This window comes from Callithrix jacchus, chromosome 15 (assembly GCF_049354715.1).
Source record: "Callithrix jacchus isolate 240 chromosome 15, calJac240_pri, whole genome shotgun sequence".
NCBI classification, from domain to species: Eukaryota; Metazoa; Chordata; class Mammalia; order Primates; family Cebidae; genus Callithrix; species Callithrix jacchus.
Window position 1 is genome coordinate 12712284 of NC_133516.1, and position 14706 is coordinate 12726989.

The 14706-nt window shown below is 40.5% G+C and overlaps 1 protein-coding gene across 5 annotated transcripts in view; it reads left to right on the forward strand.

The window, feature by feature from the left end:
* The window catches only part of KLHL24 (kelch like family member 24), a 50055-nt gene extending 42952 nt beyond the window's left edge, over nt 1–7103 (forward strand). For all 5 annotated transcript variants that reach the window (XM_035275074.3, XM_008981303.5, XM_035275073.3 and 2 more), the window contains one exon: nt 1621–7103. In XM_035275074.3, coding sequence (XP_035130965.1) covers nt 1621–1821 — 201 coding nt within the window. In that variant the 3' untranslated portion in view covers nt 1822–7103. The remainder of the gene's footprint in view (nt 1–1620) is intronic.
* The last annotated feature ends 7603 nt before the right edge of the window (nt 7104–14706 follow it).

Below are 14706 nucleotides of genomic sequence, written 5' to 3' on the forward strand. Positions count from 1 at the left end.
ACTCCAGCTTGGGCAACAAGAGCAAAACTCCATCTAAAAACAAAACGAACTATAATATAGGCATTTTTAAGTACTCACAAATTCTTTCACACCTAAAGATAGTATCCTATTATATAAATCCACCAAGATTTCTTCTAAAAGAGCAAAATTTATATACAGCAAATTTGGTCAAGTAAAAATGCTTATTGAACTCATTGGTAGAAACTATTTCATTGTTGGTTATGTGGAACCAAGATTATAAGATGCAATAACTATCTGAATTAAAGTGAAACTTTAATTGGAAATGGAATAATATTTGACCTGCAGCATAACCAGATCCGTGTGATAGTGAGTCAATTGTTAGTATAGGTTTTTGGGTTTTTTGGGGGGTTTTGAGACAGAGTTTTGCTCTTGTTACCCAGACTGGAGTGCAGTGGCATGATACCGGCTCACTGCAACCTCTGCCTTACGGGATTAAGCGATTCTCCTGCCTCAGCCTCCCAAGTAGCAGGGATTATAGGTACCCCGCCACCACATCCAGCCAATTTTTTGTATTTTTAATAGAGACAGTGTTTCACTGTGTTGACAAGGCTAGTCTTGAACTCTTGACCTCAAGTGATCCACCTGCCTTGGCCTCCCAAAGTGCTGGGATTGCAAGCATGAGTTACCACGCCCGACCAGGTTTTTGAAGAATCACTCTCATTCTTGCAAGAATATTTGTTTTGTATATAGTAACTGTATTATTGACAGGGAATAGTAAAATTTAGCTCAGAATGCCATTATGTGGGAAGTTAACTGTAAGATGTTATCTGAGTCATTTCAGTGGCCCAGCCAAGGCTCCTAGTAACAGTGTTTTGTTAATTTAGTTATAAATCTTTCTCTTATTCATTCATTCAATTTGTGGGTAATCCTATATAATGAATATGGTTTCTACTTCTTGGTCATGTAACCACACTTTCTGTAATAACCTTCCTGTAATAGGAGAAGCAAGCCAGGCTCTTTAAAATGCTTTTGCTTAACTACCATTAAGTTAAAACCATTTCATCAGTCTACATCCTACCTTCCACATCTTGGCCCCAATTACTAACTTAGAATCTTTTTTTTTTTTTTTCAACTTTTAAGTTCAGGGACACAAGTGCAGGTTTGTTAACACAGGTACACTGTGTCATGGGGGTTTGTTGTACAGATTGTTTAATCACCCAGGTATTAAGCCTAGTACCCATTAGTTAGTTATTTTCCTGTTCCTCTTCCTCCTCCCACCCTCCACTCTCTGAAAGGCCCTAGTATGTGTTGTTCCCCTCTGTGTGTCCCTGTGTTCTCATCATTTGGCTCCCACTTATAAATGAGAACATGCAGTATTTTGTTTGGTTATGACCCCCAGTTCCATCCATGTCCCTACAAAGGACATGATCTCATTATTTCTTATGGCTGCCACGAACATATGATCTATCTTGACATTCATTTCATCCATGCAAAATTATCCAGCACTCACACACAGCACAGAGTTGGGCAAAAGGAGCTTAGCTTATATCTTGTCTCCCTTTTTTTGACTGTGTTAAAGCATTATTTTGCTTTTCTGTTTGTTACAAAATCCTTTATCTTCAATGGTTAATTTTATTTTTAATGTATTTGGTTAAACAGGAAAACTGTGGTATGTCTGTGTGTAATGGTAAGATATATATCCTGGGCGGAAGACGGGAAAATGGAGAAGCCACAGACACTATTCTCTGTTATGATCCTGCAACAAGTATCATCACAGGGGTCGCTGCAATGCCGAGGCCAGTGTCCTATCATGGCTGTGTGACTATTCATAGATACAATGAGAAATGCTTTAAACTCTAAAGCCAGGATACCTCACTGAAGAAGCCACGCCGATCCAAGATGAGAGAGGTTTTAAAAACTCTAGAGTGGGAACTTAACATATCTCCTTTGTGCCATATGCAAAAAATAGTAAAATAATAATTTGGTGCCTTTCTCCTCAAAATATCAATCTTTCAAACTGTAATAAAGCCTTTCCTGTAATTAAAAAAAAAAAACACTTTTTTGTTAAAGGTAATGGTGGTTGTTACTTGGCCTTTGAAGAGTGTATCTTTGTAAGTATTTGTGAGAAGCTTATGTGAATTGGGAAATCATGTCTGTCTGCATACCTTTTAGCAATGTGTCAATGGTGTCTTCATTAATATGTATGTTTATTTGTATGTATATTCCTTATTTTGTCATGTGTAGAGAAAATTGCATGACTTGAGGCATCACTTAGGTTGAAAAAGTTAATGCTTAGAATGCATTCTAGGAGAAAAAAATAGTTTTATCAACCTTTGTTGTTAACAAAGTATATCCAGATTGATTAATTTTATTGAAGGATTTTTTTCTGTAATTGATAAAAATGTAATGACAACAATTCAGATATCATAAAATACCGAAGTATTGTGACTTTGTTCTTAGAATGTCTCTTATATTAAACATGTTTTTAGGGGGAGTGAGGTAGGAGATATAAAAATAAGTGCCCCTACAAGGGGGATTAAAATTACAAGTTAATTCTTCGGGAAAAAATGGAATGGCCATTGAAGGAAAAATAACCCACTATGGCTCTCAAAGTTTTTATGCATCATCTCTTAAATCCTCTAAGAAAGCTTCTTTTCTTAACTTGATAAAGCAGTTGAAACCCATTTTTGCGATACCGTCTTGTGAAAAACAGGGATGGACAGCCAGGCCCAGTGGCTCACACCTGTACTCCAGCTACTCGAGAGGCTGGGGCAGGAAGATCGATTGAGCCCAGGAGTTTGAGGCTGCAGTGAGCTATGAACACACACTGTACTCTAGCCTGGGCAACAGGGTGAGACTCTGTCTCAAGAGAAAGGAGAAGAAAAATAGGGACAGGTTTCTTCCCTAGCCCAGTAGGGTTTGACCTCATGAGTATGGTGCTTTGGTGAGGACCTCTTCCTTGATTGTCCTACTTTCTAGTGAACAGCTAAAATTCCTGAGAGTCTCTACTGTTAAGGTACCTTTCATAGGATCAAGCAGGGACCACCTATCTCAGTGGGTCCATTTTTCTTTTAAGATTAGTTATCTGAAAAAACTTAGCAGTAGTTCCCATCTTGGTTCCCATCTTTAAGGTAAGTCTTTCATTTGGTACCCATTGTGTAAAATAATAATCAACATTTTCAAGCTTCTATACAACAGACTGCTTTTGTCTAGGTTTCTCAACTCCAATTCATAGAGCTTATCAGTTTTCAGAGAGGAATGTGAATTTTTTTTCTAATGCAAATAGACGGATATGGCAGGAACTACAGCATCAGTGGTTATTGTGATCCTGGGTGGGCAGATATAATTTACAGCATTTAGGGATGTTCTAGGTACACTGCTGTAGTTTCTCTCCAGATACTGTTGTCTTCACATTATAATTTGTATATTTCTTGTGATAGGAGGGATGATGCGAATATGTAATTAGAGTGTCACCAGAATTCTGTTAAAACCAAGGTTAAAATAAAAAGTCTAACATTGGTAAGCTACATTTTTTTCTCATCTTAGAATGATACAGAGATTTCAAATAGACATTTTTAAAGCTTTAATGCTTAGCTAGAATCTACATTCTGAAGAAAATTCTAAAAAAGTTACAGATTTTTAGGGAACTTTTATTTTTCAAATTACAATTTTAAAATGATATATACCATTTTGTGATAACAGCAATTCAGAAAACAATTTTCTATCATCTTAGTTGAAAGACGGTAGGTACAGTTTGGATACTTGTGTTTTAATTTTAAAGATCTGCATTATACTCATAGATGATATGATCTACTTAGTTCAGAAATTCTTTACAGTAAATGAGATAATGTGTGAAAAAGTATTTTGTAAATGCTGAGATTCTACAAATGATAGTTGTTATTTTTCATGTGTATTTCTAAGATCATGCCCATTTCATGAATATAGGACTTCACGTAAAAAAAGACTTTCTGAGATAACTTTGTATTCTAGCATTTTTGTCTATTGTAAAAAGTATCAACTATTTACTTTTATTTTGTTATACATTTATTTTGATATCCATTTGTTTATTATAGTAAATTTGAAATGAAATTCTGAAAAACAATTTGTTTAAACACAGACCTCACACCAATATTAATTTTTTTCTCTACATAATTTAAAACTACGTAAATTAAGTAGTTACAATTTATATTGAAGGCCACCAAGAACTTAGGTGGAATCTTAGAAAATTTAAATAACTATTATGAAAGTTATTCAACTGATGATTTTAATTTTTAAATTATCTTCCTTTACTAATTCTTGATAATAGAATTAGCCTTGATAAAAAAGAATTTTAGAGTAGAATTCTTTTATCAAAAGGGTGTCAAATTGGTATATCAATTGGTGTCAGATTGTATTCATTCTGTCATCACATAAAGTTTTTCTTTGGATAGATGATCATATGAACCTTTGGTTTAGAATCTATATTTGTACATGTGTATGTATGTAGATAGATCGTATGGTTGTATACACACATATATACAAACACCATGAATTTTAGCAGTCTGTGATGATCAGAAAAACTCATAAAGTAAAAATTAGTTGACCATGTTAAATTCAATTATGGAAGATTTTTTTATTTGGGTATTTTTAGAACTTTTTTACGTTTGAAAGTACATGATGAGTAGTAGTAGAGATGACTTCTGTATAATCAGAATCTTCATGACAGTTTAGTTTTACAAGGTCAGAAGAGACGAGTTTGCTAAACCTAGCTGTGATAAATCAGTTGGAAAGGGAATCAAAGGTATGCTTTGTAGAACAGAAACGTACCGTTGTTTTTTCTTTTTTCCATGAACCTTAACCCTTCTCTATGTTTTCCCTCTTTGTGAGTTGGCTACACAAGTGGTCTAATTTTTACAACAGTAGAACTTCCTCCTTTTCTACTCTAATCTTCCCACTGACTTCACTGCACAGGTGTGAATTACTAGCATATTGAATCTTCAGTAACCTTTTGATTTCCTAGGTGACTGAAATATAGGTATTTACTACATTTAAACTAGGTGTTAAGATGATGTAAATACTCAGGGAGGGTATTAACTTGTTACTTTTGCCTGTTTGGGGTGTAAAGTGCCATAACTAAATAATCTTCAATTCATGATTCTAGAGTTAAGTTTAATTTGATAAAGGGGCTTCACACGTGGTGGTGGTCGAACATTAATTCTTTTATATTTAAAAAGATGAAAATATTTGTGGAGTGATACATTTTCTCTTAGTGAATATGAATTGTTTATCTCTACTGTCAAAGAGCCTTTTTGAAACTCAGGAAAGACAAAGGTTCAATTACACCACTTTTGTCAATAAGCAAACCAGGTATTTTTTTTTCCTGTTGTCTGGATATGGCAATAGATTTTTTAAATTGCTGTGAGAACCCATATATGAAAAGAGAGGAGTTGAATTGTTTGTGTGTGCCTTTTATGTCTTGAAATTTATATGTGGAAAAAGATGACATCTACTTCAAACTGTATTTTCTTTTTTTTTTTTTTTTTTTGTGATGGAGTCTCACTCTGTCACCCAGGCTGGAGTGCAGTGGCAAGATCTCGGCTCACTGCAACCTCTGCCTCCAAGGTTCAAGAGATTGTCCTGCCTCAGCCTCCCGAGTAACTGGGATTACAGGTGTGACTGGGATTACAGGGGTGTGCCCGGCTAATTTTTGTGTGTGTGTTTTTAGTAGAGACGGGGTTTCATCATGTTAGCCAGGATGGTCTTGATCTCCTGACCCCGTGATCCGCCCACTTGGCCTTCCAAAGTGCTGGGATTACAGGCGTGAGACATTGAGCCTGACCTGTATTTTCAGAGAGGAGAGCTTGCTGTTTATGTGGTGCAAGTGATAAGATAATATGTCTCTTCAAGGCTTCCTATGGACTGCCTTTATTTTAGTAAACTCAAGACACCAGTTAACCTCAACAGAGTTTTGGCCTTATTAGAATTTGTTGTGCATCTTATTGAAAGCCAGGTTTACATCACCTCACCCCATTATTTTTCTTTTGAGTTAAATGAATAAACTCACCATGCCAAGTAACCAGAATGGAGCAATTTGGTTGACCTTTAAGGCAGCAGGTTGACTAGCTAGCTATTGTTATTGTCACATCTAATGCTAGGCACCAGAAACCATTTGAGCCAGGAGTGAATTAATTCCAGAGACACTTTCAACATATTTTAGACATTTTTAAATGTTTTATATGAACGTTTTACATTTGTGTGATTGCCTTGGATATTAAATGTTCCTAGTGCTGAAGGTTATCATACATTTTTTAAAACAGCAACATTCATAACTTATTTTATATATTATTCCAAAGAAAAGAATCTGTCTTAATGGTTTCAAAATAACTGCACCTGAATTTGTTTATGTGCCTTAAGTTCTCTAGTGCTATTTGAACTTTGTGTTTCCATCTGAATGAAGCTTACCTTAGATAAGGTTCATATTTGTTTCCCGTAGAGTGAATAAACTTCGCCTTCTTAAATTGTGTAATAAGCAGCAGCTTGTGGTTGCTTGGCAGAATGAGAATGGTAAGGGAGATTGTTGGGTGTTTGGAATTTCATTATGTTTTTTGTTTTTATTTTTTGATACCTAGGTGCTTTTTAAGATACTCAGACAAATATCTATCTTATGTTGATTAAACCCGTGTAAATTCATTTGCAGTATCTACATCGAATGTCAAAAAAGTGTATCTACTTATTTTTTTTCCATACTTAAGTACAGTTTTTTCCCTCTCCAGGCTTTTTTATTTAACTTTCTTGAAAAAGCACTTATTCTTCCCTTCCCTATCACCCCTCCACCATGATTTCTTTATTTAAATTTTTATTGAGAGTTGTTGGAGTTCTAAGACAATACAATTTTAGAGTTGAACAAAAGTATAATCCGCTTTACAACTAGCATAGACCTAAGGTCATTTGCTTTCAATTAGAGGCTCCAGAGTCTTCATAGAGGAAAGAATGCTTTGTATTTCATTGGTCTCAGTTAAGTTTAGCACGTGAATACTTACATGTTTTGTTTAAATATATTTCTTGCATAGTTTAATTTTTTTAAAGTTGTTGTAATCTAATAAAATGTCTTTTAACCATGATTACTTGACTATATGGTTGTATTAAATTTTGTTTACCAAAAATTTGTTGTTCTGTTTTATTTTAAATATATTTAAGGGTTGTGCAAAATAGAGATGGGGGAAATACTATATATATTAATATGTATGTGTATTTACTGCTGTGTCCATAAAATAACTGGAAGGATAAACAAGAAATTAAAATCATTAGCGTATAAGAGGAAAGGAAATGGTGACCGAAGGACAGATAAAAAGGAAACTTTACTGCATCCATATATGTATATATGTGTGTGTGTATATATATATATATATATAGATAGATAGAACTATATATATACACACACACACACACACAGGAATTATAAATACATAGAAAATCAGTTTTTTAGTCTGAAACACATGAAAATATTACCTATTCAAAATTTTGGTTTTTTTTTAATTTATTTGAGACTGAGTCTCGCTGTCATCCAGGCTGGGGTGTAGTGGTGCGGCAGGATCTCAGCTCATGCAACATCCACCTGCTGGGTTCGAGCAGTTCTGCCTCAGTCTCCCAAGTAGCTGGGATTACAGGCATGCACCACCACGCCCGGGTATTTTTTTTTTTTTTTTTTTTTTTAAGTAGAAACGGTTTCACCATATTGACCAGGCTGGTCTCAAACTCCTAACCTTGTGATCTGCCTGCCTCAGCCTCCCAAAGTGCTGGAATTACAGGCATGAGCCACTACTCTCTGCCCCCAAATTTTTTAAATTAGCACAAGGTAACCCATAACATTTGCAACCTGATGTTCTTTTGATTTGGTTCTCATATTGAAGGTAAGGGACTTAATTTATTATTTCAAATAATTTTTTTAAAAAGCATGAAGTTACTTTTTTTGAGACAGGGTCTCACAGTGTCATCCAGGGGCTGGAGTGCAGTGGCAGTATCACTGCTAGCTGCTCTTGGGCTCCTAAGTAGCTGGAATTACAGGTGTGTGCCACCATGCCTGGCTAATAATTTTTTGTAGAGACAAGGTCATCTTTCCCAGGCTGGTTTCCAACTCCTGGCGTTAAGCGATGCTTCTGCCTCCCAAAGCACTGGGATTACAGATATGAGACACCACATCCAGCCTGGGGTTATTATGTACTGGAGAGGCAATGTCTGAATTTGTATTGGCAAAATTGTTTTTGAAAATATATAAAAATATTATAGAAGCATATATATGCTTAGATTTTATGCTGTTTTAGAGTGTGCCATCCAAATAAAATGGCAATTAGGGGTTTTATTTTGTTATTTTTGAGACAAGGTCTCACTGTGTCACCCAGGCTGGAGTGCCGTGGTGCGATCATAGCTCACTGCAGCCTCAACTTGCCAGGCTCAAGCAATCCTCCCACCTCAGCCGCACAAGTAGATGGGACTACAGGTGAGGACCACCACACCCGACCAATTTTTATTTATTTTTGTAGAGATGGGATCTCACTCTGTTGTCCAGGCTGGTCTCAAACTCTGGGGCTCAAGTGATCTGCCCACTTCGGCCTCCCAAAGTGCTGAGATTACAAGTGTGAGCCACTGTGCCCAGCCCCTCTTAGAGTGCTTTTTAATGTTAAAGGTGTTTTCATTTTATTTAATTCCTCTGTAGTTATGTCTGTAAAATGCACGGGGTTCATCAGACCTGATTCCAAGCAGTGCTCTGCTGTAGAGCCGTTTACCTCTCTCAGTCTTGCTCTTCTGGTTCTAGGAAATGTAGCCACTTTTAGAGGCTTCTTGTAAGGAGATTATGCAATGTATACTGAAGGGTGAACATAGTTCTCACACACATGAGCAACACATAACTTCATGTAACTGGCTCAGGACAGAAATGCCATGTGCAAAGCAGGGAAGAAATTGGAAGAATTAAAAGTATTCATTGGCTCATTTGAAAAACCTTGGGCAATGGATAAATAGGAGCCTCTTGTATTATACTTTAATTTTTCTCTTTTAAAAAAAAAATTACCTGGCTGGGCGAGGTGGCTCACACCTGTATTCCCAGCACTTTGGGAGGTCAAGTCGTGTGGATCACGAGGTCAAAAGATCGAGACCATCCTGGCCAACATGGTGAAATCCCATCTCTACTAAAAATATTAAAATTAGCTGGGCATGGTGGCAGGAAGGTATCTGTAGTCCCAACCTCTGGAGGCTGAGGCAGGAGACTCGCTTGAACCCAGGAAGCAGAGGTTGCAGTGAGCCGAGATTGTGCCACTGCACTCCAGCCTGGCGACAGAGTGAGACTCTGTCTTAAACATAAAAGTCACCTGCTGTCTTAATGGAATGAGGAGGGAAATGAACTATACATGCCTTGTGCTTCTCTGCTATTTATTTATTTTTGAGACTGTCTCACTCTGTTGTGTAGGCTGGACTGCAATGGTGTGATCTCAGCTCACTGCAACCTCCATCTCCCAGCTTCAAGTGATTCTTCTGCCTCAGCCTCCTGAGTAGCTGGGATTACGGTGCTCATCACTGCTCCTGGCTAATTTGTTGTATTTTTAGTAGAGACAGGGTTTCTCCATTGTGGCCAGGCTGGTCTCGAACTGCTGACCTTGTGATCCGCCCATCTCGGACTCCCAAAGTGCTGGGATTACAGGTGTGAGCCACCGTGCCTGGCTCGGCCAGCAGTTTTATTGGAGCTATTGAGAAGTGGAGTTCTCATTTTACAAGTCTAATTAATATCTGCATTCAGGTGGGCATATTTCATCACCTTAAACATCACGGGGGTCCCATTGGTCTTCCCAGGAAGGAGGCTCGGATATGGGTACCTCTGGATCAGAGTCGAGCAACGATTTTCCATCTGAGGCAGCCTCCCACTCCCACTGCCAGGCACAGCTTTGGGTCCACCATCCTTCTTAAGCTTTCCTAGTTCCTCTGATGCCCTCTTCCCCCCAAGTTGATTCCCTCAAGCTGTGGGGCAGCTGCTTCCAGCAGGAGGACTCCCAGCCATGGGCTGCTTCTCCCGGGTCAGCATCAGCATTCCTGGAACCACTGGACTAACTTTAATAACAGATACTTTTCCGTTGGGCGCAGTGGCTCAGACCTGGAATCCCAGTACTTTGGGAGGCTGAGGCAGACAGATCACTTGAGGTCAGGAGTTCAGGACCAGCCTGGCCAACATGTTGAAACCCCACCGCTACTAAAAATACAAAAATTAGCCAGGCGTGGTGCTGCATGTCTGTGATCTCAGCTACTCCAGAGGCTGAGGCATGAGAATTGCTTGAACCTGGAAGGTGGAGGTTGCAGTGAGCTGAGAGAGAAACAGTTACTTTTCCTCTCATGAATATTTTACATTTAACATTCACCATCCCCACCCCACTCCCAGTTTTCTAACAGACTGGTGAGAATCAGAACCACCCATTCTCCTTTCTCAGTTAAGAGTCTACAAGAGAAGCTGGGCATGATGGCAAGGACCTGTAGTCTCAGCTACTCAGAAGCCTGAGACGTGAGGATCTGACAGGACAGAAGTCCTGCCTTTAAAAAAAAAAAAAAAAAGTCTACAAGACTAGAATCAGCTGGGAGCAGTGGCTGATGCCTGTAATCCCAATACTTTGGGAGGTCAAGGCGGGAGGATTGCTTAAGCCCAGGAGTTCCAGTCCAGCCCTAGCAATCAATCCTAGCTACTCCGGAGACTGAGGCAAGAGCATTGCTTGAGTCCAGGATGTTGAGGCTGCAGTGAGCGCTGATCACAGCAGGGCTAAAACTGTTTTCTCCCCGGGGCTGGAAACCAAGTTTAAGCACACTGTCAAAATCTTCCCCACCTCAGTCTAAAGAGATTGACCGTATCTAAATAAAACGATCTAAAATAAAAAGTTATTTAACATTGTAGCTGCCCTGTCTCTGGGTCATTTTAATCTCATATCCTTGGGAATGATTGATTACCTCAGAAATATGATTGTATCAGAAGCACAGACACATACTTGAGTTTTTCATATATATTTATTAATCCATTTTTACCAATTTTAATCTGATCAGTTATTACACAAACAGAAGCTTCACAGATAGATTATGTATTTTTAAATTCTTGCCTGTAGGAGTTTTGTGTTTTTGTTTCTTTTTTTTGTTTTTGTTTTTTGTGAGACAGGGTCTTGCAATCCTCCTACCTCAACCTCATGAGTATGCTTCAACTACTGGCAAGTGCTACCACGACCAGCTAATTTTTTGTATTTTTAGTAGAGATGGGGTCTTGCCAGGTTGTCCAGACTGGTTTCGAACTCCTGAGTTCAGGCAATCCTCCTGCCTCCCACCCCCAAAGTATTGGGATTATAGGCGTAAGCCACTGCGCCCATCCCCGACACATGCTTTAGAAAGAAAAAAATACATAGAAGTTCTACTGGCCGGAGTGCAGTGGCTCCCAGCTTTCTTACTCTCTACAGTGGTTCCTACTTGTTAACGTTGGACTTAATCTTTTTCAGGGAGGCCTTTTCTGCCTCCACGTTACATTTGGTCCCCCTGTGTTGTGGCTTCTTAGTGCCCTGCCCGTTTCCCTCACAGAGGTTATCTGTTTCTGAAATGTCCACACTGCCTGCATATGTGTGAAATCTGTAGCTAAGTTTTCTCTTTATGTTTTTGTTTTGAGACAGTCTCACTCTGTCACCAGGTTGGAGTGCAGTGGCACCATCTCGGCTCACTGCAACCTCTGCCTCTCGGGTTCAAGTGATTCTCCTGCCTCAGTCTCCTGAATAACTGGGACACAGGCCCGCCACTATGGCCGACTAATTTTTGTATTTTTAGTAGAGACAGGGTTTCACCATGTTGGCCAGGATGGTCTCGATCTCCTGACCTCATAATCCACCCGCCTCAGCCTCCCAAAGTGCTGGGATTACAAGAGTGAGCCACTGCGCTCGGCCCCAAAGTTGCACTCTCATTAGAACTTTACACTCTCCGCCTTGACTTCCCAAGGGGGCCTGTAGGATACAGGGGAAGCCTCAGGGCAGCGCTGGGTGAGGAGATCTGTGTGCAGCGTCGTGAGCTTAGCCTGAGCTCTCACTGGCATCGGCTGCTATGTCTCTGGCGACTCCTGGTCTCTACTGCCTTGCAGGCATCAGCTGCTGAGGTGGTTGGCTGGCAAGCTCATGACCTGTGGCTTTAGCAGCTTCAGAGTTTGATGTCTCATCTTTCACCCCCACTCCTCCATCCCCACTGCTGTTACCAGCTGACTCAGGTGCTTCAGCGTCATTGGTATCTTCAGTACTGCCCATCCTTGGGGTCTTAGCTACATTCTGCAGCCATTCCCTGGCCATCAGTCCATCACAAGGCCTCTTCTCTAGCCTGGCACAGTGCCTACTGGTCTGTCCACGGCTCTCAACCATGCTACTTTCGGCATGCCAGGCAGGGAGCAACAAGAGAAATCTGGAATTCTGACATAACTGATATGCACGTGGTGGCGACAAGGCAGCACTACTGTAGGCTCCTCCCGATGCCACAGGCTGCTCCCAAGCCCTGCTGCCTGAGCCTTCTCACAGAACTGGACAACCTTCCAAACTGGACCAGAGGAAGTTAATTTCCAGCTTCTTCTGCACTTACCTGGGTATTTCTATGCTCCCTGCCTCAGCATTAAACCTCGAGTGGGGAACACCAACACACTCATCCTGACCTCTCACCTAACCCTGTTTTCCATGAAATGTATGTTTATCTCCCCAGTTCCTATTATCTCTTGGTTCTTAGCTTAAGGTTCAAGGAAGACTTTTTTTTTTGAGCTACAGTTGTTGCCCATGCTGGAGTGCAACGGCACCATTTTGGCTCACTGCAACCTCCATCTCCCGGGTTCAAGGGATTCTCCTGCCTCAGCTTCCCAAGTAGCCGGGATTACACGCATGTGCCACCATGCCCAGCTACTTTTTGTATTTTTAGTGGAGATGGGGTTTAGCCATGTTGGCCAGGTTGGTCTCAAACTGCTGATCTCAGGTGATCCACCTGCCTCAGCCTCCCAAAGTGTTGGGATTATGGGCATGAGCCACCACACTCAGCCTAAATTTTTTTTTTAGAGACAGGTCTCACTATCACCACAACTAGTCCCATACTTCTGGCTCAAGAGATCCTCCCACCTCAACCTCCCAAAGCACTGGGATTGATTATAGGCATGAACCACCCAGCCTGGCCAAGGATGCCTTTCTTGACTTTTCTGATTAGATTAAATTTCCCTGTCAAATGGTAATTAGACTCTACATTTCACAAGGGCAGAAAGTCTGTTTCGTTTACTTCTTAGGCCTCAATGCCTAACACAGGGCTTGGAACACAGTCTCAGAACACAGAATAGAAATGCAATACATTGTTGAACAAATACTGGTTTTGTTTTGTTTTTAGAGACAGAGTCTTGCTCTGCTGTTCAGGCTGGAGTGCAGTGACATGATCTCTGCTCACTGCAACCTCCGCTCCCCAGGTTCTTGTGCCTCAGCCTCCCGAGCAGCTGGGATTACAGGCGCAGAACACCGTGCCTGGCTAATTTTTAAAAATATTTTAGTAGAGACGGGGTTTCACCATGTTGCCCAGTCTGATCTCAAACTCCTGACCTCAGGCAATCCACCCTCCTTGACCTCCCGAAGTGCTAGGATTACAGGCGTGACCCACCTTGCCCGGCCTGAACAAATATTGCTAATCTGCTTTTACCTCTAATAGACCTTCAGGTCAGGAGGCCAGGGGTGACATATTATACATTCCTCTATTCCTTGGTTATGCAGGGCCTTGAAGTCAGTTCGTACTATCCATACATTCGATAAATACTTTTTGAGCACAAACTATGTGCAATTTGCTGACCTTGCTATTGGGGTTATAGGAGTAAATGTTTTAGCACGTTTTTATTAAGCATTAAATACACCATGTACGGCCGGACACGGTGGTTTATGCCTGTAATCCCAGCACATGGGGGGTGAGGTGGGCGGATCACCTGAGGTCAGGAGTTCGAGACTAGCCTGGCCAACATGGTGAAACCCTGTCTCTATTAAAAATACGGAAATTAGCCGGGCGTGGTGGTGTGCGCCAGTAATCCCAGCTACTTGGGAAACTGAGGCAGGGGAGACGATTGAACCTGGGAGGCAGAGGTTGCAGTGAGCTCAGATCTCACCATTGCACTCCATCCTGGGCAACAGAGGGAGACTGTTTCAAAAAAAATACACCATGTACATTTATTATACATCGATAAAAACATTAAATATATAAAAAATTGATAACATGTATGTCAAGTATAAAAAATACAGTGAACCTCCTAAACTCACCACTCAGCTCCAGTAGTAAATCTTTATACAGTGAAGAGAAGGGATTGAAGGGGAACAGGACAGCCCTAGAGACCAGTTGGGAGGCTATTTACAGTCTTGGGCAGAGAGATGACAGGGTCTCAGGTAGGGTGGTAGAGTTAGAAGGAAAGAGAATGTTGGCCTCAAGAGATATTTAGATGGAAAACTGGACTTGGATTGTCACTCACTAGTGTGACTTAGATAAGTCTCAAGTGTTCCCTGCCTCAGTTTCTTCATTTGTAAAATGGGCTAGTAGTAACTATTGTTATTTGTATACCCAGTACCTAGCACATGGGTTGGCACAAAGGAGGCACACGCGGCCAGGTGTGGTGGCTCACGCCTGTAATCCCAGTACTTTGGGAGGCTGAGGCGGGCAGATCACGAGGTCAGGAGTTAGATCAGTCTGGCCAACATAGTGAAACCCCGTCTCTACTAA